This window comes from Martes martes (genome assembly GCF_963455335.1).
Source record: "Martes martes genome assembly, chromosome: 1".
NCBI classification, from domain to species: domain Eukaryota; kingdom Metazoa; phylum Chordata; class Mammalia; order Carnivora; family Mustelidae; genus Martes; species Martes martes.
The window spans coordinates 166327333-166351319 of record NC_137888.1 but is presented as its reverse complement, the minus strand read 5'-3'; the positions used below and the strand labels follow the sequence as shown (position 1 = coordinate 166351319).

The following is a 23987-nucleotide window of genomic DNA, read 5'->3' as shown; positions in this document are numbered from 1 at the left end:
ATATTCAACAAATAGAATAAACAGATGGCACGTGGCCTGGTCACTGAGCTGGGGCCAGTGGAAAAGAGTAGATGAAGGGTGTCATCACTGGGCACATGTGGAGTTTGAGAAGATATATTAATGGACAGGACAGAGATTTGAATGTCACTCTTGGCATGAGCCTCTCTTACCCCACACCTCACATCCATCACTGATGTCTGCAGCTTCCGCTCCAAGATCCCACAGGAACAATTTCATTTATCTCCATCCCGACCCCCTGTGCCAACAGGATCTCCCCTGCTCCCCACCAACCCCAGGCTGCCCGTCCATTTTGTACAGCAGTGCTGGGATTTCTCTCGACCCCTGCCTACCCCCCCCCCAGGACTGACCTGTCCCTTCCCCCCCAGCTGAGAGTCACTCTGTCACTACCCACACTGGCCTCAGGGTGACATCCATGTTCTTAGCTCTAATCAGAAAGTTCGAAATCCATGGTGGTCAGGCTTCAACCATTCTCTGATTTTCTCTCGTCTCTGGCTGCTCTCAATCTGTGCTCCAGTCACAGGAACGACTCTCTATCTGCAAAGCCCACTCCCTCACCCGTCTGCCCGGGCTCTTCCCTCGGCTAGCTGCGCCTGTCCCACAACTGTAGTCTCAGCTAAGATGCCACTTCTCCTGGGGAAGTCTTTGTGACTCCCTGAGGACCCTCACCTGCCCTAATCAGATCACTGTAGCTCCGGTATGTGTCTCTCCCTATGCTGTGCCTGGCAAGCAGCATCCGTGGCATGAGGGAAAGGGTCCCCAACTTAAGAAGCCTTTGTAGCCGCCAACCATTCCCCTAGCCCTTTGCATGTGTCCAAGTTCCACCCTCTTCAGACCCAGCTCCAAGGCCATGTGCTCCGGGAGTCATCCTGGGCTGCTCCCCCTGGCTGGCAGCAGTCCGAGTTCCTGGCCAAGACTCAGCCTCCAGTCTCTGTCTACTGGGCATTTGATGCCTTTGTTCCCCCTGGTTCCCTCTGCTTTCCTACATGCTCCTCCAGAGCAGGGAAGGTGCTGAGTTTTCCTCCTGCCTGGCCAAGTGAGCTTCTTTCTACTTCTTGAAGGTGTCTGGAAATCTTTGCCTCTGGTCTTTCACAGTGCAGTTCTCTGCCCCGCCTGAAACACAGGCCCTTTCTCCTGGACCCTCAACCCACCTTCGAAGGCCTATGATGTGGCATCCATCCTTAGCCTGAATGAGAGGCCAACAGAGGGCCCCACCCTTCTCTTCCACCAATACAACCTCTAGGTATGTGCAAGGAAATCTATTTAATGTCTGCTGGGTGGAATCTGGACCATGAATTCCAAGAGGGAAGGACCATGTTTGCCAAGAGCAGGGCATGGCACTTAGTAGGTACTTCAAAAACACATATCAAGAGAATGAGTAATTGAATGAATGAGTCATTGAAGAAGAAATGGGGATGTCCTTGGGCAGCATTTTGGGAAAGGAATCAAGATGCCCCAGGGATGACTTCAGCCAGAAACCTGCCCTTCGGTGGCCATTTTAAAGATGGAGAAATTGAGTCCCAGAAGAGGAGGGACTTGTCGAAGGCTATAGAACAGGTTAGCAGCCAAGCCAGGACTTGAAGCCAGGGCTGTATGACTCTAAAAATGCCCAGCACCTGGCCACCTACATGGGCTCAACAGGTGGTGCGCCTTCTCTCTGGAGGAAGACAAGGAAGGAGAAGGATGCTAGCTTTTGCCTCATCTCTCAGGCTGCTATTCCCAGGATAGCCCACCCTGGGGGTCCCCATTACAGATGCTGGTTGGGGTCCTCAGACACCAGGCAGACCAAGGGTCTCAAACTCACAAGCTCTGGGGGCAGACTGAGAACATAAAGAAGTGAAGTCACCTGGACGGCAGGCAATGAGGAGCGGGAAAGACTGATTCGAATGTGAGGGGATAGTCTTTACCAAGTCATCCAAATTCAACACAAAAAAGGTACTATACCAGCTAACCACAACATGTCTGTGGGCCCTAGGCTAAGAGTTTTGGACATAGACAGACCCAGTCCCATTGCTTCCTAGAAGCGGAAACCAGAGAGAAGACTCACAACCTCTCTGGATCACTAGGGCTCTTAGAGGGCCTCCCAGGACTGCAGTGCGGGTGAGACAAGGGTGTTGCCAGGTGTGGGGAGCCCCATGCAAAAGCCCTGTGTCCTGGAAAGAAGCTGCAGGCACCAGGAGAGGAGGGGATCCTGGCCTCAGAACTGCCCCCCCAAGTCTTACCTTTGACGAGGGTATGCTTATCTGTGGGGGAGGAGCGAGCCAGCACCCGGAGCTTTGGCCAGATCTTGTCAATTCGCTCCTGTTCAATCTGGAGAGGGATGGGGAGAGGGTCAGAGAGAGAAACTGAGGTCTGGAGAAGGGAGGGGGCTCACCCAAAGTCACGGGGCTCTGAGTGGCACATTGGCTGACCTCCGTACAGTCATGCGGCCCCCACACCTCCCAGGCAGCACCCCCCCACCCCCCAGTTCATCCCTCTTACGGATGTGCTGGGCAAGTACCTCCCCCTTCTCGTTGCGGATTCTCCGGTTGAACTCCTTGCCCTCCAGGCACAGAAAGTCCTCCCCAGGATGAATGATGCCACACTTGATGGCGATGGCCCGGGCCGTGTTGATATTGTCACCAGTGACCATGCGGACGGTGATGCCTGCCCGCTGGCACTTGCGGATGGCTTCTGGGACCTGGCGGTGGGGGGGCAGGAGCAGTGGGGGTGAGCACCCCTGGGGCAGGCCCTCACTGCCCTTATGGATTCCAGAGTGAGCCCTGTTCGTGGGCAGCTCTAGTGGAAGGGGCCTGGATGACTGAGATGCTGACAACACATATGGCCTGTAGACCCTCTCCTTCCATCCTGTGTCCATGGCAGGCATCGTTAATCAATCACAGAATCTGCTGATTAAACCCTGATGTGGTCTCAGAATTCTCAGCAGAGTCCCAGGCAGCTACCACCTAACACTATGATGGTCTCTTCTGAGATGAAACCATGGGCTATCCTGACTTAGGAGCAAGGACTTTGAGAAAGTCCTCAGTAACACCCCAGGTGGGGTTAGAACACTCTGTTATACAGAGGAAGGTGTCCCCACTTTATTCACATACACAGTTCCTGTGAACTCAGTGAGAAATATGTTCACACATTTTCAGTTTTTTTGTTTTTTGGCTGGGGGCGTGGGGGCACTGCATTTGGGAGCATTTCATTTACAAAATGTGACACTGGCTTTGAATAAATACAAATGATTATACTTCATGTAAAATAGGACCTTGCCATGAGAGAGTAAGGACTGCCTCCTGCCCCCTCTGCCTGTAATGAATGATAGACGGATGCCTGGGCCAATCAGGCCAGAGTAGATGCAGCCAGTCAGGAGAGGGTAAGCCCACACGGCACCCCCCCACCCCCCAGCTCCTATGCAGAGCTGTGGATTTATTTGTCCAGTGATTAAGATGCAGAAACCAGCCTGGAGCTGCTGCAGGTCTTCACACACAACACAGACCAACGGAACAAGGGATTCTGACCCATGGGCAGTGACCAATGATAAAATAATAAGGTAATATTTGCTATTTGCTGCAAAATGTCTTTGAGCGGAAGAAGACATATGAAGGGCAGAAAATCCAGTTGTACAAGAAGACCAAAGCACTTCAGAATCTGAGGCTTGGAAAGGTGGAGTCTGACCAACCACTCCTCTTGCATATCACAGTGCCTGGGGAGCTCACTCCCATTCCTACTCTGCCAAGCCACTGCTGGGAGGGTCTGAAGACTGTTGTAGGCTGAACTATGGCCATGCCCTCCCCCCTTGCACCCCCCCAAATACATTTAAGTCTTAACCCCTCAGTGCCTGTGAATGTGATCTTACTGGGAGATAGGGTGTTTATAAAGGTAATCAAGATGAGGTCAGTAGAGTGGCCCTAGACCAATGTGACTGAGGTTTTTATGAAGAGGGGATATTTGGACCCAGACACACATACAGGGAGAATGCTACATGAAGATGAAGGCAGAGATTGGTTGTTGCTGCCACAAGTCAAGAAATGCTGAAGATTCCCAGCAAACCCCTGTAAGCTTGGGGGGGGGCACTGGGGGAGGGGAAAAGGTCTGAAGCAGATTCTTCCTCACAACCCTCAGAAGAAACCAACCCTGCCAACACCCTGATCCTGGACTTCCAGTCTCCAGAACTGTGAGACAGTCCAGTTCTGTCGTTGGAGGCCCCTAATCTGTGCTACTTCATCATAGCACCCCAGCAAACTCAAATAAAGAATTAGAACATTGGTTCATAACCTGATTGTGGACAACACCTGCCCACTGGTGCCCTTCCTGCGCTTGGGAATTTTAAAAACAAGGATTGATCTTGAAAAATCTCTAGCCTCTTCCCGCCCCCACCCACACCCTGCTGTTCTGTGAGCACAGAGAACCACCATTCCAAGGGGGGGTCACCGTCCAGCCCCTCCTCAGTCTCCCTGCCTCTGGCCTTGCCCCTCTTCCATCATTCCCCTACCTGACCACCAGTGGGAGACCTGCCTAAAGTTCAGCCTGGGTGTCACTCTCCTTCAGGGGCTCCCCCCTGCTGCTTGTAGAGAAAATCAAGACTCCTGAGCACGGCCATCTTGTGGCAGAGCAAGGAACAAATGCCATGAAGAGGCCGGCTCCAGGCTAAGGCCAGGAGGCCCCTCTGGCTCCCAGAACTGTATCAGAGACCAGCTCTGGTGACAGGTAGTGATCTTCACGTTATGAGGGCTGGAGCAGGGTAAGCTGACCACAGGTCTCCTCTGGGTGCATTTCTGGGGCCTGGGGAAGGGGCTTCTGGTGCCCACTTGGGGCTTGGGGGCCACGTGAACAAGGCCTCTGCCTCATGCCACAGCGGCAGCTCACACAGGCAAACGTGACCTCTTTTTACAGACCCAGAGGGAGTGGGGATGTGGAATGTCCAACATCCTGCTTACATAATTTATCAATGTCCTCACAGTGTCTGTAACCCAGACTGCAGCCCCCTGCTGTCTCCTGTTCCAGAGGAAAGGAAAGAGTCACTGCTCTTTTGGGGACATACACCTTATCTGGCTCCTGACTTCAAAGGAATAATTCAGGTTATGTTTGATTCAAAGACACTTGGGCTCTTAGAGTTGGAAGGGACTTCAGGTTATGACTCTGACTCTCTTCTCATTGCCCAGATCTCCGGCTAGGCATCCCACAAATGGCCAGCCAGCCTTTGTTTGCAGGCTTCTGATCCTGAGGTACTCACTCCTTCCAAGGCTAACCACTCCATAGTGGTTAGAAAAAGTCTATCATATCCTTTCACATAATCATTCTTCTTTCAGATGAGAGCAGGTGCTCTGGGTCTGGCCTGTACTCTTGTAGGAGGCAGGGTTTTTGGTAAAGATCTCTGTACAAAGGGCTCTGGGAGCACAGAGGAGGGTGTCATTCCTTCAGAAAGAAGTAGAGGAAGAGGAGAAATCTGGGAAAGCTTCCTGGAGAGGGGGATGTTTGAGTTGCTTCTGTTCAGTCAGCACTAACTGAGGCTCTGGTGCCTGGCACTCTGCTCAGGCTGGGGCTACACAGATGACTGCTTCATTGTGGCCACAGAGAAGTGCCCCATGAGAGGCACTGGCAGAAAAGTTGGGAAGGGTGCTGTAGAAAGGACATGGCAGGTGATCTGGAAGGGATGAGGCTGAGGAGGATGTGGGGCAGGAGCCAGGAAGCATGAAGTTGGAGAAGGACCTGGTGCTGGAATCAGGGGCTCAGTACTAGGCCTGGGAGCCATGATAAGTTCCGAGCTGGGAATGAGGTGACTGGAACCCTGTTCTAGAAAGACTAACGCTTTCAAGGCTGTCTCAGGTCGCTGAAGTCTGCCTGCTTAGAATCCCCACCCTCTAGGGCTCCCCGAAAAAAGCTGGCTCAGGGAGAAAAAAGAGGCAGCTAATTTTTCTGACTCCCACCCTTTCCTCTGTGTGGTGGAGGTTTCTCTGCCCCTGGGAGAGAGCGCTTAGGGACCAAAAGGCTGGGTTGGGCTTTGCCCTGGGTATCCACCTGAGTGTTGGCTTGTAAAGTGGGGATGAGGCTAGGTGATGCTGTGGCAGGGGCAAATGGTACCAAGCCTGGGGACAGTAGGTGTTGGTGGTGGGGGTAGGATGGCTGGCAATGCACCTGACCATGGTCTTTCTTCCTTGTTCTTTCTGCTCCAGGAGATGGGGAAGGATGTCGAGGGTGTGGATACAGATGTAGTGGGGGGTGGGGCACACCTGGCATCTGGGGACAGGGAGGGGCAGCCATTTGTTTGGGGCGGAGGAATGGTGTGGCCATGCCACCACGATTCCTGGGTCAGGTACCTTAGAGGCCTATGACCTGCCTGTGGGGGGGATTCCAGATGGACCTGGACACCCCTGAGGGCCTCCTTGGCCACCTTCCTTACTGGGCAGTGGACCCTGTAACCAGATGTCTTTGTTGTACTTCAGTCTGGCTTTACATTCTCACATGCTATGGGTCTACTTACTCGTCCCCTTTTATTGGGCATTTCACTAGGCTGTGGGCTCTGGCAGGCAGGGACCGCTGACTGCTCAGGACACACCCAGGGGCCTGGCACAGGGCACACGGGTCATCACGAAACATCTCTCTGCTGAAGTCCCTCAAAGCCTGGCCTGGTGAATGGATTTGGGTGGGGACATGCCTACTCTTCCCAATTTAGCTCCAGGCTCCCCTCCTTCCCATTTCTCTCGTAAGTCCACGGTATTCACTAGACTCTCACCTGTCTGCGTTTGCCCGCACTGTTCCCTGCTCCTAGAATGCCCTCTCTCCCTTAATTTGGGAGTCTCTCCCCCTTTCAGGTGAAATGCCCCTACTCATAAAACCATTCTGGATTCTTTCAGCCCAATGGGGTGCTTCCTTAAACTGCACTCAGCCTCTCCTTGTACTGCTCACTCAGTCATTCATTTGACAAACAGCTACTGAACATCTCACTGGTCTGGACACTGAGGAGCCAGGGATGATTAAGACCCAAGCCACCAAGGCACCGATCTGGCTGAAATATACTTTCCACATAGACAAAATTGCTGTAAAATGAAAAAAAAATTCCTTCTTTCGCTAAAATTATCCAAGATTTTTCTCACGGAGGAAAACCAGCCAGAAAATGGGCGCTTCCTGTTTTCATTAAATAAAGGCTTTTAAACATCTGTTGTTTCTGGTGACACCCGTTGTCTGTGACTCCAAGGGCTCCAAACACCCCCGGATAACCCGGTGAATCCCAGGCTGCTGCTCTTCTCATGGCTTCATCCGCGGTGGCTTCAGGCAGCGTCGGAAAACGTACCCACCGAGAAACGTCTATGTGTCTGGGGGGTGATTGGCAAGCCTGTTTTGATCTGTTCTGTCTTCTCAAGCGAGGAAGGCAATGTCATTTATTCCCTCGACAGATGGGGAAACTGAGGGGGTAGTGTGTGCTCCAGCACTTGCTGCATATGTTCGTAGGACCCCGGAAGTGGCCCAGGCTGAGCTTTGTGCTCCGGCCAGCCTCAGGGTTGCCTGGGAGAGCCTGCCCCAAACCGCAGGCACAGACACTCCCCTAAGGTCATCCCAGAAGCTAGTGACGGTGGCTGCCTGTGAGGCGGGAGTCAGGGGCCCTGGGGAGGGGAGCATGGTAGGCTACTTCACCTTGTCTGTTGAACCGTTGGAATTTGGCTCCATGTGTATAAATCCATCAGCTTAAAAGCCAAATAAATCAAAAGCCATCCCCACCCCACTAGGAAATGGTGAATCGACACGTCAGAGCTTTTATACTTTCGAGTAGCGTCACCAGCAACTGTGCTGGTGTCCCTCACTTGGGAATGTCCAACTCTCTCATTGTTTGGATGGGGAAACTGAGACCCAGGGAGGAGATGTGCCTGAAGCCTTCTGTGAGGGAGTGGCCGGGGTGGGATTAGAACCCATGCCTCTTGACCCTGCTGTGTCAGCCTACTAAGTCCCTACTCCCCAACATAGCTTATGACATCGAAATCTACATCCTGGGAGAGAGCCCAGGGCAGAGAGGAGGTCACCAACAAGGATGCACTTATTTGACGGAAGCAAAGAAAGGTGTCAGGGTGAGATTTCCCCGTCAGCCAGCTCAGAATGTTGGAGCTTGGCAGGGATCTGAAGAGCATCTGGGCCAACTTCCCATTTTACAGATGAGAAGACCAAGGCACAGAGAGGAGGAAGTGGCTTGTGAGTGGCACAGCTGGGGCTTGTATCCAGGCTCCCTTTCCCAAGGCAGGGCTCTCCAGGATGAAAGTGCTCCCAGCCCTCCTGGGAGTCTGTGCCTGAAGCCTGCTTCTCTGGATGATCATGCTATTAGTGGAATATTCCAGGACCCAGCTCAGCCCTTCTCAGGCCCTGTCCTCCCTCTCCTCACCCTTCTGACTTAGAACCCCTTACCCTTTCATTTCTGTGGCACCTAGGAGCAAGGCCTGGGGCAGAAAGGCAGAAAACCTATTCTAATCTGGATTAGCTCAGCCACTTACAGTGAGACTTTGGGAAACTCACTGTCCCTGCTTACCCTCAGTGTTTTCACCTGCACCCTGGGGCCGGGGGAGGCATTTGGTCTAGGTCAGCAGCAGCTCAACCCCTTTAGTGCATTGTCAAATCAGTTTAGGAGGTGGTGACTAGCATCAAAAAAAGGAGAAAGAAATAGAAGAGAATAGAAAATACAAGGGCATCACATTACTTTGTGATATCCTATTTTGGTTAAGTGTATGTGCTTACTGAGTCATGATATAAAATATGTTTCTTATTAGCACAGGTCATGACCAAAAAAAGGTATGTGTCTGATGCTGCTTTCCACCCCACTTTGGGGATGGTTCTGAGGCGCAGTGATGGGCAAGGAGCTCTGGGGATGAGAAGGACAGGGGAGCCGCAGGCTGGCTCCGTCTGCTATGTGGAGACTAGTCCCTGGTGCCTGTAAGGGGACAGCCTGTCATGGGAAGCCTGAACCCACTGGTGGCAGGTCATGAGTGGGCATCCCATGGGGAGGTTGCTAAATGGCCTGTCTGTCCAGGGAAAGACATAGTCTGCAGGAAAACACATATGGTTCCAGGGCTAAGCACCTGGGCAACAAATCGCCTTTGACGCTTTAGGCTCTGCGTGGGAGTGAAGAGGTCTGTGGTGGTCTATGGAGGGTGTGAGCATGTGAGATGAGTACCAGGCATAGTATTGGAAGACTGGTATTTAAGTCCCGTTCATTCTCATTCATTCATTCCACACTTAATTGTGTGGAATGAATGAATCCATAGGCCGGGCTCTGTGTTAGGGGCTGTTACCTGTCACTGGGTCCAGAGTCCTGAACTACTGGGGAGGGACACAGAGGAAGGGAACCCCATTTAAGGGCCGTGTACCTCATGCCAGACACTGACTGTGGTATGTGCACGATCTGACACCTCATAGTATCCTGGGAAGTGTATGTGTGGAGAATACTATTATTATCCCCAGTCTACAGAGGAGGAAACAGAGGCTCAGAGAGGTTATGTAACTGGCCCAAGGTCACACAGCCAGTAATGCTGAGACTCAGGATCCCAGGTCTGTTTGAGGCCTGAGCTCACACCCTCGACGACACCTCTTGTGAAAGTCCACATCTGTGACATTCTAGTTTCATTTGGTCTTTGGAACACAGACTCTTACAGCATCAGGACTAGGAATTTGGAAAACACTTGTCTACCCCTTTTCACTGGAAAGAAGTGGAAGTGGAGGCTCCATAAGGAGCAGGGAACAACGAGAGGCCCCTAGAGAATGGTATTGGGACAAGTGGGGAACAGTGAAGTTGCCTCCAGTGGAGGAAGGTGGCCCTGAGAGGCCCCATCACCAAATTCCACAGCCGAGACCAATGTGGGCCCAGTCCCCGCCCGCCTGGGAATCAGCCCTGGACCCAGCAGCTGTGTTAGTCCTCCGGTGATGTGGAGGCCAGCCTGCCCTGGGCTCTGCCCTCTGGGGCCCCCTAGGGTGAGGACTCACTCTGCCTGCCCACAGCAACGTTTTGGAGATTCGAGGCTGCCCTTTCTTCTTCCCACAGCCTTTCTGGCCTGGGCAGTCTGACTGAGCACCCATGTCCATCCTCCCCCAACCCTGTGAACCCCAGCACTGAATTCTGTCTTCCTACCCAGGCAGACGCAGCTAAAGGAGACTGAGCACCTGTGTGATCTGAGTGCTCCTTTAGGTGCACTTTCTATATCACCTTCCTAGGTCCTTCTTGCGGGGGGTGGGGGGGTTGCTATCATTCCTTTTCTCTTCCGCCTGGGAGTCTGACCTTTGGGTAACTTCCTGGCCCTGTGCCCCTGGAGATCTGAGAATGGGAGACTATGGGCTGTGTCACTGTGCAAGCCCGCTAGGCTACATTGATTGGGAAACTGGATCCGAATGGACAGAACTCTACCTGCCGGTGTGACATCACACTGGGGATTTTCCTGAACACCAGTGACTTAGTTTCTGGGTGTCTCCTTTATGGGGACTCTGGAACCTAGGCCTATGGTTGTGCTATAGGAGATCCTGGCTCCTGTGGGGCAAGAGGCTTTTAAGGCAGGGCTGCCCCCATGCTTGTCCCTTGGGATCAAGGGGAGGTTTCTGGTTGGGTGGATGGCTCTAGGGCTGCTCCCATGGCAAAGCAATGCCTGCCTGCTGGCTGCCTGATGTCCTGAGCAGACCAATGCCAAGCATGGCCTATGCTGGTCTCAGGAGTATGAGTGTTTAGGAGTAGGTAAAGAGAAAGCCTTGTGGATGCTACCGGGAAACTGAGGCTCAAGGAGGTGAGGAAACTTACGCTAGCTTGCCAGCAGGTTGGACTCCCAGCCCCTCCAAGCCTGCTGGTAGGGGGCTTACCTCGGGCCGCACGGGGTCCTCGATGCCCACCACGCAGATGCAGGTTAGGTCATTGAGGATGTCGTTCTCATTGTCCCAGTCAGGCTCGGGGCTGCTGGGGAAGTCGCGGTACGCCACACAGATGGTGCGCAGCCCATCACAGGCCATGGGCTCAATCACTTTCTTCACCATCTCGTCCCGGTCTCGGGGCCGGAAGACCCGGGGTTCCCCTGCCCCACTGAGAATTTTGCAGCATCTGGGGGCAGATTGCGGGGGAGCTGGGTAAGGTCCAGCCAAGGTCCCAAGGGTCCTCCAACTGACCAGCTTGTGTTCTCCTCCCCCTCCCCAGTGATGCCCAGCTGGCTGTGGTTGGTCATCCAGCATCCATCCAGTTCATCTCCCATAATGCTTCAGGGCTGGTCCAGGCCCCTGGGCCCCATGCAGGGATGAAATCAGGACCAGCCAAAAAGAAATCAGGCAGGCAGCCTTCTTGCCATATCTGCCCCAGTCCATTCAGCAAGAGCACATCTACTTTGATCTGTTTTATATTCACAAGATTTCATCTGTAAAATAGTTCCACAGCTAAAATGGTTTTCAGAGGGCATGAAATCTAGGCTCACACATTAGAATGGCTTAGGGGTAACACCAAATAAATAAAGACCCATGTGTGAGCCCTACCCCAAAGGCTCCAATTTATTTTTATTATTTTGGGGGATGGAGGGGCTAAGGGAGAGAGAGAATCTTTAACAGGTTCCACACTCAGTACAGAGCCCAACGCAGGGCTTGATCTCACGACCCTGAGATCATGACCTGAGCGGAAATCAAGAGTTGGACGCTTAAGTGACTGAGCCACCCAGGCACCCTGTATCAGTGGTTTTTTAAAAGCTCCCTGGGATGATTCCAATGTGTATCCAGGATTGAGAACCACTGGGCTAGACCAATCCCATCAAGGTCTGAGTGGGGAAACTGAGGTCCAGGGACCGGGAGTGACTTGCTTAGCTCCCCAGGCTTCTCTCTGGCACCTGGAGCCGGAGTTGACTGGCTAACAGTGAACATCACTATCGTCAACCATCTCTGTGCTGAGGGAATAAGGGAGATTTAACAGTGACAGCAGGTGGAACTTCCTGGTGATCCTGTGATGTAGGGACGAGGAAGGGAGGGCTCTCTGTAGAGTTTCAAGAGGAAATAGTGGAGGAAGCTCCTGGAGATGGTCCTGCTGCGGGACATTTGGAAGGGCCCCCCCCCGCACCCCTGGGTGTCAGATGGCCCTCCAGCCCAGCCCAAAGGACAGCCTGCACGGCACAACCTGGTGATCCCCGGCTCCCTGTCCCATCCCCCCTGCCCAGCCCTGCCATGTGGAGCTTACTTCTTGAGCACGATCTCGGAAGCGCCCTTGCTGTACATGCGGAAGCTCTCATCAGGCAGCTTGATGACCGTGCTCATGGACTTGCGCACGGAGTTGAAGGTGTACACCTTGTACAGCTTCTCCTCTGGCATCTGGGTGCGCACGGGCTCGTAGTCCTGCTTCAGGTCCAGCACGAAGCCCAGCAGGCCACACTCCGTCTTGTTGCCCACCTGCCGAGGCAGGGCTCCTTCCTTCTCTGGGGGCTGTGGGAAGAGAGGCCGGGGAGGCTCACATGGGGTTGCCTCTCAGACCCCGGGGCCAGCCTGCCCCCTTTCCTGCCACCCACACCCTCAGCCCTCTCCATCCCAGACCCAATCCTGGCTCTGGATGAAAGAATTTAAGGAGGATCAGCTTTTTAAAAATTATGAACTCTTTCAACACCTACAAGCTGGATAGAGAATAAGAAAAAAAACACTTGTGTACCCTCCATTCAGCTTTGTAGGATCTGAGCAGTACACCCTATTTGCTTCAGATTTTTCTTTCTGGAGAAGGGAAACATGACAGATAAAAGTGCATCCCTCCGTGTATCCCTCCTTGTCTGCAGAATCCACCCCTTGTCCCAGAAAGAATCTCTGTCTTAAAAGGGGCATGAATTATTACCCTATGTGTTTGTTTTTTTAATTTTTAAAGATTTATTTATTATTTTTTTACTTCAGAGAGAGCAAGAGAGCAGTGGTGAGGGGCAGAGGGAGAGGGAGAGAATGAATCTTAAGCAGGCTCCACGCCCAGTGAGGAGCCTATCGTGGGGCTCGATTCCACCACCCTGAGAGCATGACCTGAGCTGAAACGAGAGCTGGACGCTCAACGGACTGAGCTACCCAGCACCCCCTCTTTCCTTACTTTGAACTTTTTCTACATTTTTATAATTAACCTTCTGGTGATTTCCAGAATTTTATGTCTTTTCCGCAACAGTTTTTGTCCCCTCTCCACTAATGAAAGAAAATGACAACATGGAGGACTTAAATAAAAATGCCTAATTACTTATTAGCCCAAGAGAGCTGAGCAGTTATGCCTTCAAAATACCTGGCATTTTATTACCCTCTGTGAAATATTTTAATTTTCCTCTAAAAGGATTTCAAACAATCTATGGTTGCAAAGGGCAGAGCTGCTTCCTACGTAATTCAATTTGTTTCCATGAACTTGAGCTCCGAGATCGCCTACGTGTATACTATGAAGCAGGGGCCCACCCCTTTTCTCTTTTGATTTTTTGTTTTTTTTCTAGATCTTGACAAACCCAGAGGTTTTGCTATTGCTGTAGACTTTCTGTGAGCCTTTTTATCTCTAGGGCTCTGATTCTGTAAGGGAGTTAAGGCGTTGGTATTGTTTCCATTTTCATGGCCAGGAAGCAGGCCCGGCAGGGAATTGACTTGCTCATGGTCACAGACCTACAAAGGGGCAGACCTGGGGCTGTCCCCAGGCCCCTGGCTCCTAGCGCAGAGCTTCATTCAATGTATTTCCCTGTTGTATGGAGCCCTTTGGGAATGCTGGATGCTGCCACTAGGCATAATTTTGAGAGGAAAATTCATGTTCGTGTTTGGGGTCCTGGGGGGTGAATAGAGCCAAGAGGAAGGAATGATGACTAGAAGAACTACACGTTATAAATAACATCTGCAAAAATGAGATTAAAAAAAAAAAAGTGCAGTTAGGGATGCCTGGGTGGCTCAGTCGGTTAAGCATCCAACTCTTGATCTCAGCTCAGATCTTGCTCTCAGGGTCATGAGTTCAAACCCTACATTGGGCTCAATGCTGGTGGGCAGCCTACTTAAAAAAAAAAGGAAAAAGAAAAAGAAAAAAAAGAAGCATAACTAGCCTGTACCACCTCACATTCATTTGGATGGCTACTGTAAAAAGCCAAAGCAGAAAACAAGCGTTGGTGAGCATGTGAAGAAATCGCAGCTCTGTGTGCTGTTGGTGGGAAGGTGACAAGGTGCAGCCGCTGTGGAAAACAGGATGGTAGTTCCTCAAAAGATTAAACATGGAATTCCCATATAATCCAGCATTCCACTTCTGGAGATTACATATATATATATATATATATATGTAATATATATACATATATATGTAATATATGTAATATATATGTTATATATATATGTAATATATATATATTTCCTGAAAGAATATATGTAATATATGTAATATATGTTATATATATATATATATATATATTTCCTGAAAGAATTGGCAGCAGGAACTTCAAAAAACATTTGTATACCCATGTTCATGACGCCATTACGCACAAAAGCCAAGAGGTGGGGGCAATCCATGTGTCCATAGACAAATGAATGGATAAATAAAGAGTGGTCCAGACATATAAGGGAGTATTAACCAGCCTTAAAACGGAATGAAATTCTAACACATGTGACCACATGGATAAACCCTGAGGACATTACAAGTGAAATAAGCCAGTCACAGAAGGACAGACACTGTAGAATTCCACCTGCACTATGTGCCTAGAAGAGTCAGACTCATAGAAACAGAAAGTAGGATGGTGGGGACCAGGGGCTGGTTGTTGAGGGGGGGGAATAGAGAGTTAGTTTTTGATGGGACAGAGTTTCAGTTTGGAATGATGAAAAGTTCTGGGATGGATGGTGGGGATGGTCGCACAACCAGAATGTACTTAATGCCACTTAAAAACAGTTTAGATGGTTCATTTGATGTTACAGGTGTTTTACTGCTTAGAAACCTCCAGAAAGTCCCTCCAAACAACCCAGCATAGTAAACTGTAGCACGTGCCATACGATGATGCTTCTAGGAGTGGATAGAAAACAACTTTCTGCCAAGTGGCCCTCTCTGGTGGCCTAGCCCGCTCCTCCTCACCCCTCAACAGGCACTGTCCCCCGCCCCCGTGCCCGGATGAACCACCAACCAGCTTAACGGCAGCAGCAGCGGCCACTGTTTGAATGTCGATCGGCCCTGTCCTTTATTGGGCTTGTCACATGCGTGGTCGGGCTGTGCCCCCTCAGAGCCCAGGGAGGCCAGCAAGAGTGCTCCCACTTCACAGGTGTGTGCAGGGAGGCCCAGAGAGGTGAGCTCACACCGCTAGTCAGCGGCCCAGCTAGGATTTGACCCCAGGGTTCTCAGCTCTGAGCCCAAGCACATGCTCTCCCCAGAGTCCTTCCTGTCTCCACTAGCCCTGGAGATCTCTGGTTAACTAGTGAACTGGTTGATGATTGATTTAGAGTCCAAGGGGAGGGGGGGAATGTGTCTGTCGCCCACTATGGGGTAACCAGTGAATATTTGTGGAAACAATACACGAGTAATTCTGTGCTTGTGCGTGTGGGGGGCTGCCCGTGGAAGGCTAGATGGGGTGGAACTTTGGCTTCCAGAATTCTCCTCTAAAGGCCTGTCTCCCCAGGAGCTTCTCAGTGCTAGGCCTCCCAAGGAACACGAGGTAGCAGAGCCCTGGGTTCTTTCCCAGAGGCTGGGAAGGCAGATCAGTGTGAGTGGCCAGGACAGTGGGACCGGCTGAGATGCCCTGGGGAGACCTACTCCCAGAAAGCAGACTCCTTGGGGACCTTCCCAGGCTCAGCAGTGCAGCTGTGTGTGTGTGTGTGGTGTGTGCAGTTGTATGTGTAATTGTATGTGTAGTGTGTGTGTGTGTAGCTGTATGTGTGTGATGTATGTGAGTGTAGCTGTGTATGTGCACAGCTGTAAACCCATGTGGTGTGTATGTGCATAGTGTGTCCAGTTGTATGTGTATGGTGTGTATATATATGCAGTTGTGTGTGTATGTGTTTATATATGGTGTGTGTGTGCAGTTGTATGGTGTGTGTATGTAACTGTATATGTGTGTGGTGTGTATAATTGTATGTGTGGTATGCGTGCAGTAGTATGTGTGTGGTGTACATATATATGCAGTTGTGTGTGTAGTGTGTGTATTTGTGTATGGTGTGTGACTGCAGTTGTATGATGTGTGTATGCAATTGTATGTGTGTTGTGTGTACGCATATGTGTGTATGTGCATGGTGTGTGTGGTGGTGTGTGGCATGTACATGGTGTGTGTGTGTGGTGTGTTCAGTGCATGTGTGTAGTGTGCATGGTGTGGTAGGTGTATATGCATGGTGTGTGTGGTGTGTGTATTGTGTCTAATTAATTGGATGTGTGGTGTGTGTGCAGGTGTGTGTGTATATGCATGACATGTGTGTGATGGTGTGTGGTATGTGGCTTGTGCATGGTGTGTGTGTGTGGTGTTTGCAGTGTGTGTGGTGTGTGTGTGCCTGCACACATGCAGGGTGACAGGGTGTGATGTAGGGATTAACAGCTCTGTTAAAAATCCAAATTCCTCATTTGGGACTATTTGCTTTAAACTCTTCTCCCAGAGATGGTGTTTGCAAAAACAACACAAACCAAAACAACTGAAACAGTTGTTGAGTTCAACACACACGCCCCTGCCGTTTCACCTACCAGAACCATAGCCCACCCCACCTTCCCATCTTCGCGCCCCGCAAAGTCACCTCCTGAGTTTTCCGCACCTTTTGGCTGCCCTGGCTTGGCTGGAGCCCACTCTCAGAGTGTGGTTTGACTTGGGGACTCTGAGGCTCCTTGGGATATTCAATGGAGCCCTGGTTTGGAGCCAGGAGATCTGGGTTCAAGGTTGGTCTCTGCTTCCTGGAGTCCCTCTCTAAGTGCCCAAGTTCTAAGACATGGGAAATACAATTAAGCAGCTCCTTCCTGCCTTTAAGGACTACTGGGGCTCCCTGGGGTAAGGTGGCATCATGGCCACCTCAGCTTAGGAACGGGGTGCCCTGAGGGCCTGGGGCTTCTAATTAGGTGAAGTGTGGCTGATTTATTCAGGAAGACCATCCTGCCAGGAAACCCCTTTTTGCTCCTTCCTCCTGAACCACTCCAGAGGCTCCAGGGAGACTTGTTTTTCTCTCGACAGTGTATGTGTTCAGAAATATGCCATGAACTTCCAACAATTCTGCTCCACAAGTCCCCATCCTCGGCTTAAGAATTCAGATGTTAACTGCAGTGTCAACCTACTGCAAAAGAGATCTCACAAAACACGCACTTAAGGTCTGCTTGGGTGGGTTCAGCACGCAGAACATACACGGTTGGGAAAGCAGAACGCTTTCTCGAGAAAGCACAAGGCCTCACAAGTGAGGAAGGAGGTCCTTCCACCTTAAAGCAAAGCTGGGGTTCTGAGAAGCAGCAGGGCGACGGGAAGGAGCTAGCAGAAGTCCTGATGTTCAAAGGGTCGGAGACAACAGAGCAAATCTGAGGGTGTGCCAGGGTTTCTGAGGCAGGGGAGCAATTTCTGACTCAAGGATGATTCACATAACTTCTCTCAGGGGGCAAGTTTAGTTCCTAATGATTTGAAATAAGATGGGGAAGAAAGCTTTGTCATCCTCAGAAAGGATAGAGCATGGGGTTCCTGGGCCACTTTACCAGGCCTCCTGGCCAGCAGCCTTGGCCTCACACCACTCTCCACACCTGCCTGGGCTGCTTTTCCTCAGTGCCATGAGCAGAATCCTTTTAAGGGCTTATCAGCTGCCACCTAGTTGTCCCCCACACCCCCCAGTCCTGGCTCTCATTATTCCAGCCCCAGAGAAGTGCTCAGGCCACAGATCACCTGAAAGAGCCAGACGTCGTCAGGTCTCCAGGCCTTGGCAGCAATGTGCCCCTGCCTGGAATGCCCTTGCTTGCTTGGTAAACTCCTCTGGAATTCTCTGGGTCCAAATCAGCCTCTTGGCGGTCAGGAGCAATCCTGGGCAGCTTTCTTGATATTTCTACACTCAGTGTTTTTAGCTGCAAGATGGGAATGGTCCTATTTGCCCTGATTCCCTGGAAGGGAGGTGGAGGGTCAGGCAAGACAGTGGCTGGCAAAATAAACAACAGAGGATATGGCTTGGGAATAATAATAGAAGTTATAAGAGAAATAACTAACGTGGCCTGAGTGCTTGCTACCTGTCAGGCACTGTGCGGGGACATACATATTTTCTCATCTGACCTTCACAGTGGCTCTGAAGCTGTCTTCAGGCAAAGGTGCAGCCACATGAGTTGGGCAGGAAAGGCTGGTGAGCTGCATGGGCTCTGGGTTGGACAGATCTGGGTTCTAATTCTGGCTCAGCCTCTTATCTGCTCTGGAACTCCAAGCATTGTTTTTCACTTCTCCCAGCTTCGGGGTCTGATCTATGAATTAGACATGTGATGTCACCTGCTTCATGGGATCATTGTACAAGGGCTACATGGGGCTAAGTTCTTAGCATCGAGCCTGGCTAAGTGAATGTTAGCAACTAGGATTAATTATATATTCATTTTACAGCTTTGCAGATTGGGAAGCAGAAGCTCAAAGGGGTTAAGTAACTTGCTTGGGGTCACACAGTTGGTAAGTGCTAGAGATGAGGTTTGAACATTGTTTTGCTGGACTTCAGAGCCAAACCTTACTGCTTCTTGGACTAGGTGTCAGGACATCTGCATTCCAGCTTCAGTTGCCCACGGGGAAATTTGGGACAAGTCCCTTCCTAATTCTGGGTCTCAGAGTAGAATGAGGGGGCTGGACCACAGGGTCTCTGAGACCTGTGAATCCATGGAGATGACACCCGTACAAACTATACTAGAAATACTCAAGTATGTTGTTTTTCTGTTTTTGCTTTTTAAGAATGAAAGGTGCTAGCTAATTGGGAGGTCTCTAGATTAGTGTAGACTAGAGAGCTGGGGGCAGCTGCAGAAGAGATGAGCTCAGTATGCTGGAGGAAGCGACAGAGCACTGGTGTTGGCCATGGGACAGAGAGGGGGCCAACTCCCACCTCTTGCTGCCACAAGGACAGGAAAGTAGAACATAGGGATAGTTGTGTCCTGAGGATCTTATTAATTCATATTCACCAATCCACTGCCCACATACTCATCCACTCATCCACTCATCCATTTAGCCATCCACCCATCCATCCATCTGTCTCCCTACCTAATCCTCATCTCATTGTTTATATATCTATACATTTATTCACTGATCAATTCACTTACCTCACCCACCCAACCTGTACTTCCCAGGATCTATGCCTGGGGGAACAGAGATGACTCAAATGTGTTTCTCCCTCTCAACGAGCCCATGTTGTCTATGTCAGAGAGTAAGAAGACATGGGAGAGTCAGTGCTCTCACAGAGGAGGAAACACAGCCCTGTCTGATTTTCTCAGGCCAGGTTCATTTCCTTATCAAAGTTGATGGATAGGGGGTGTGGGGAGGACACTGCCTGCCTTTACCTGCCTTGTGTGCTTTAGGAAGTGCTATTGTCTAGATTTCCTAGCCTGGTTTGGAGGGCGGCTGGACTTCCACTCTGGACTAAGTAGCCCCTGACTACTCTTCTCAGGAGTCCTCTGGGCCTGGGAGGACAGTCCCTCAGAGACCCTTTGCCCTATATAGCTGGCAGGCCCTAGCTGTGAATCTGGACCCCAGGCCTTCTTTTCTGAGACCACCTTATGCTGAAGATGCTGCAGGACTGGTTTCAGTGACCAAGAGCTCGGTCTGGACACCCTACTCAACAGCTGGCTTTGGAGTATCTATAAGTTAGCTCTGTCCCTAGTTGGCTGTGTGACTCTGGGTAAGACCATTTTCCTCTGAAGCTCTGATGCTTCTGCTAATTATTGTTAGCCTCAGCATTGCTACAGATGGATTCCCCTTTCAAAGGGTGATCTTGTTGCTGAATAATGACAACAATAACCATACATGGTGCTGAATATGAGCCAGGCATTGTGCAAAGCACTTTTCACCTACTAACTCATTTTATCCTCACAATAATCCTATCATTTCCCCCAGGAAACTGAGGCACAGAGAGGTTAAAGAACTTGTTTGCATTCTTGTAGCTAGAGAGGGATTTGAACCCAGGCTGCCTGGCTCCAGAGGATGAGTTTAACTACCTTGTCATACCAGGGGACTCTGCTGTCCCTTCTATATGGAGGACCATCAGATCCCAGCAAGGACAGCCATGTGGCTAGGGGATTTTCAGTAAAGATCTGGATAGAAGAGGTACAGGAGTCCTGGAATGCTAGGGTTCAAAGCACATCAGGGAACACTGGTGCCTGAGAGGTAAGTGATTAGCCTGATTACAAACCAAGGATCCCAGTTCCTGGGTCCCTGACCTCTCTCCAGTCTCAGCAGCTACACCTCCCCAGGTAGACGGACTGACCCCTGTCCTTTAAGCCACATGGACCTGACCAACATCTGGAAATGAGATTCTAGCTTTGCCACCAGTGCCGTGCAACACACCTAATTGAGATGTCTCCTCAGCTCTCCTGGCAGACCCCAGAACAGCTTTTTTTCTTTTCTTTTTTTTTTTTTTTACTGTGATTATATAACCTACATCTCAATCCAAGCCCACCTCGCAGGGCTGTGCCCCTGCGGCCACCCCATCCTCCGAAGCCTGCTCTGGGAATTGCCCTGCTCCCTTCTCTGCCACATCTGCAGGACAAGATCATTAACAGCATCTCGGTTATTTTAGGAAGGCCTGGGGAACAGAATAAAACACTGCTGAGTTCCCTTGATTCCCAAATTGGGGTGGGGGTGGGGTGGGAAGAAGACAAAACGTCATCATTTCTGGCATTACCCCAGGGGCTCTTGGTCACCCCTCTGTATGCGTCCTCCCAACCTACTTTCTCCTCTCCTCTGGGGGCCTCCCTCGGCCTGCAGTTCTGGGGTGATGTGGGTGGCTGTTCGGCCCTGGACAGTGCAGACCTTGCAGCCCCAGTGTCTGGAGGCAGAAGCTGCCTCCTCCCCTTTCTCCCACCAGCCCTCAGCCCCTCGCTGCTGAGTCACACTCTCCTCCCCATTTGGATAAACTCCTGGCGGCTCCCACAACCCAGCCTGACCATGATGCTTCAAGCTGGCTCTGGGACAGAAGGGAGAGGTCGGGGCTAGGGCACATTTGGGAGGCAAGGAAAAAAGACCAGCCGCTCACCTAGATGCTCCCACTACACATGTCCTACATCTGGCTGCCGACTGACCTCTGGATGGACAATTCCGTGTTTCTCTTCATTCAAATATTGGTTAATTACAAAAAGGCCATCTGTGCTTCTAAACCAAATAGGGATCACAGCATGATGAGTCTACACAGCTTAGCTGAGAGAGGAATATGAGAATTCTTATTGGAACTTGTGATACTGCTACTATTACTAACAACAACGTCATTGGTGGTAGATCCTTTCTGAAAATGGCCAAATTAGTTCCCTCTCTAAATCCATGCCCTTTGCAGTGTGATCTTGTAGTTCCTCCCATTAAGATATGGAGTCTATTTCCCCATTCCCTGAATCTGCACTGGCCTCTTGGCTTGCCTTGGCCAACAGGATGCACCAAGATGACACTGTGAACCAGACCAGACCAGCCTGCTGGAAGAGCTGGGACCACACGGAGCCAAGATGAACCATCCCAGCTGAGGCCATCCCAGCCCAGCCTACCGTGCTGCTGAGATCAGCAGAGCTGTCCACCTGAGCCACTGCAAATGCAGATGTGAGAGGGAGTCCCATGGACAGTGGAAGAGCCCACCCACAGAATTGTGCACTAAATACCGTTTGGTTTTGGAGCCACAAAGTTTTGGAGTCCAGTAGTCCCTGCTTATTTTTGGGGGCTATGTTCCAAGGCCCCCAGGGGATGCCCAAATCTGTGGATCGTACCGAACCCTATGCATACTATGTTTTGTCCTGGACATGTATCTTCGTGATAAAGTTTAATTTATAAATTAGGCACAGTAAGAGATTAACAACTGATTAAAAACTGATAATAAAATAGAACAATTATTACAATATACTGTAGTAAAAGTTATGTGAATGTGGTCGCTCTCTAGATATCTTACTGTATTGTACTCACCCTTCTCGTGCTGCTGTGAGATGCTAAAGTGCCTATGTGCTGAGCTGAAGTGGAGGAAGGGTACAGCCTGTGCCGTAAATCACGAGGCTACTCTTGACCTTTGGACGATATGTCAGAAGGAGGGTCAGCCGCTATGGGCTAGGGCTGACCGCCCGCAACTGAAAGGGGGACTACTGTAGTTATGTAGCAAAAGCCAACTAATAGTAAGTGTTTTGTTTCTGCAAGGAGGACAATGACAGGATCTAAAAAATGCAATTAACATTTTTGGGGGGTCATATAAACATCATTGCTAAATCAAAAAGAAATAAGTTGCTTGCTATATGACCACCCCAAATACATCAGCAAGATTCAAAAATAGGAATCACATCGTTCAATCTGCCTGGTGTCTCTGTGTCACCCCGCGGACCTTGGTTCCTTCAGTGGAGGCTGCACCACTCACCAGAATCTTGGTGGTGTAGGCGCTGTTGATGGCAATGGCATTGACGAGCAGCTCCAAGGTCTTGGCGTTGATGGAGCTGGGGTCAGGGATCTCCTTGTAGTGGACATCGCCGACGTAGGCCTGCACAACTGTCATGCGATTGGTGGTCAGCGTGCCCGTCTTGTCCGAGCAGATGGCGGTGGCATTGCCCATGGTCTCACAGGCATCCAGGTGGCGTACCAGATTGTTGTCTTTCATCATTTTCTGGGGGCAGGGGCAGGTGAGAGGGTGACAGTGAGGAGAGGGAGCTGGGGGGCCAGGGAGTGGGGTTGGAGGCTCTGGGAAAGCATGCAGTAAGAGGTGCGGAGCTGCTGCCTTCTGCCCCGTGGTTTCCCGCATGTGCAAAGATGTGGAATCAGGGATCTGTGTATGTGCAGCCTTTTAATTCGCTTTCCATATTGAACCACTTAAAAGATCTGATTAATCGACCTTCTTTTTTTTTTTTTTTTTTTTTTTTTAGAATCTGTATTCCTTATGGAAAAGATAGGGAAAAGGGTGATAAATTAATGTTGGGTCTTTTAAAATGACCTCAAATATTTTTCTCTTATACCCTAACAGAAGTAGTCATCCTTTATTTGGTTAAGGGTTTTTTTTTTCCAAATCTTTTACTGGTGCCTGGTTTTCATTGTCATTTTTGGCCCCACCAAAAATAAATAACTTTAGGATACACGTATGTGTTTATAGACATAGGACAGTATCTGGAAAAATGTCAAAATATTAGGGTTATTATTTCTGGGTGGTAGAATGACAGGAGATTTTTACTGCCTTTTTAAAAAAAATCTATAGATTCTAAAAAAAAATCTACAGATTTGATTTTTTTCTGCATCGCATACATATTATACCTCATATAACAAAAGTCACAAATTTCTTTTCAATATACAAACACAAAAAAGAAAACAAATCCGTCTTCATGCCATCACCCAGAACAGATACATCTTATGCATTGACATCTTTTCTTCTTAAATTTGTAGCAAAAATGAAATCCCACCATACATATTATTATGAATTTTCTGGTATTCGCCTTCCTCTCTGTCTTCCCAGCTTCACTCCTAGCTTCTTCGAGGTTCTCAAGCAAACTCATGCAAATGAAGTAATTCTCAAGCAAGTGTCGTGCTTAAGATAGACCCTGCAGACCCAGTTACCCTATCTGGCAAGGAGGGATAAGAGAAGCTGCTAGAGGCTGAATCAGACAAGGTTCTAGTCTATTCTAAGTAATCTGGTTTCCTTTATTCTTGCTCCCCATCCTAACTTTTTATAAAAAGGGTAAAAAAAAGAGTGCCATTAGAATAGTTTTAATAGCAGTTCATGTTACGAAGAAATGAGTATAGGTAGAATTATATGCTATTGCAATCTTATTATAACCTGCGATAATAGTGACACTTCATGTATGTTGAATGCAGGAGCAGTAGCAATAGGAATTTGCAACACGCTTTACAGCTGTAAGTTCTTCCTGGTTCATTTTTTAGTCTGATGGTACAGGAGGCCTGTGAAAACTTTGG

The 23987-nt window shown here is 50.0% G+C and overlaps 1 protein-coding gene across 2 annotated transcripts in view; it reads right to left on the bottom strand.

The window, feature by feature from the left end:
- ATP2B2 (ATPase plasma membrane Ca2+ transporting 2) overlaps nucleotides 1-23987 on the bottom strand; it is a 371578-nt gene that overhangs the window by 20242 nt on the left and 327349 nt on the right. For both annotated transcript variants that reach the window (XM_080796558.1, XM_080796557.1), the window contains exons 14-18: nucleotides 22450-22692; nucleotides 12173-12414; nucleotides 10828-11062; nucleotides 2519-2698; nucleotides 2241-2328 (exon numbers count right to left, since the gene is read on the bottom strand). In XM_080796558.1, coding sequence (XP_080652684.1) covers nucleotides 2241-2328; nucleotides 2519-2698; nucleotides 10828-11062; nucleotides 12173-12414; nucleotides 22450-22692 — 988 coding nt within the window. The remainder of the gene's footprint in view (nucleotides 1-2240; nucleotides 2329-2518; nucleotides 2699-10827; nucleotides 11063-12172; nucleotides 12415-22449; nucleotides 22693-23987) is intronic.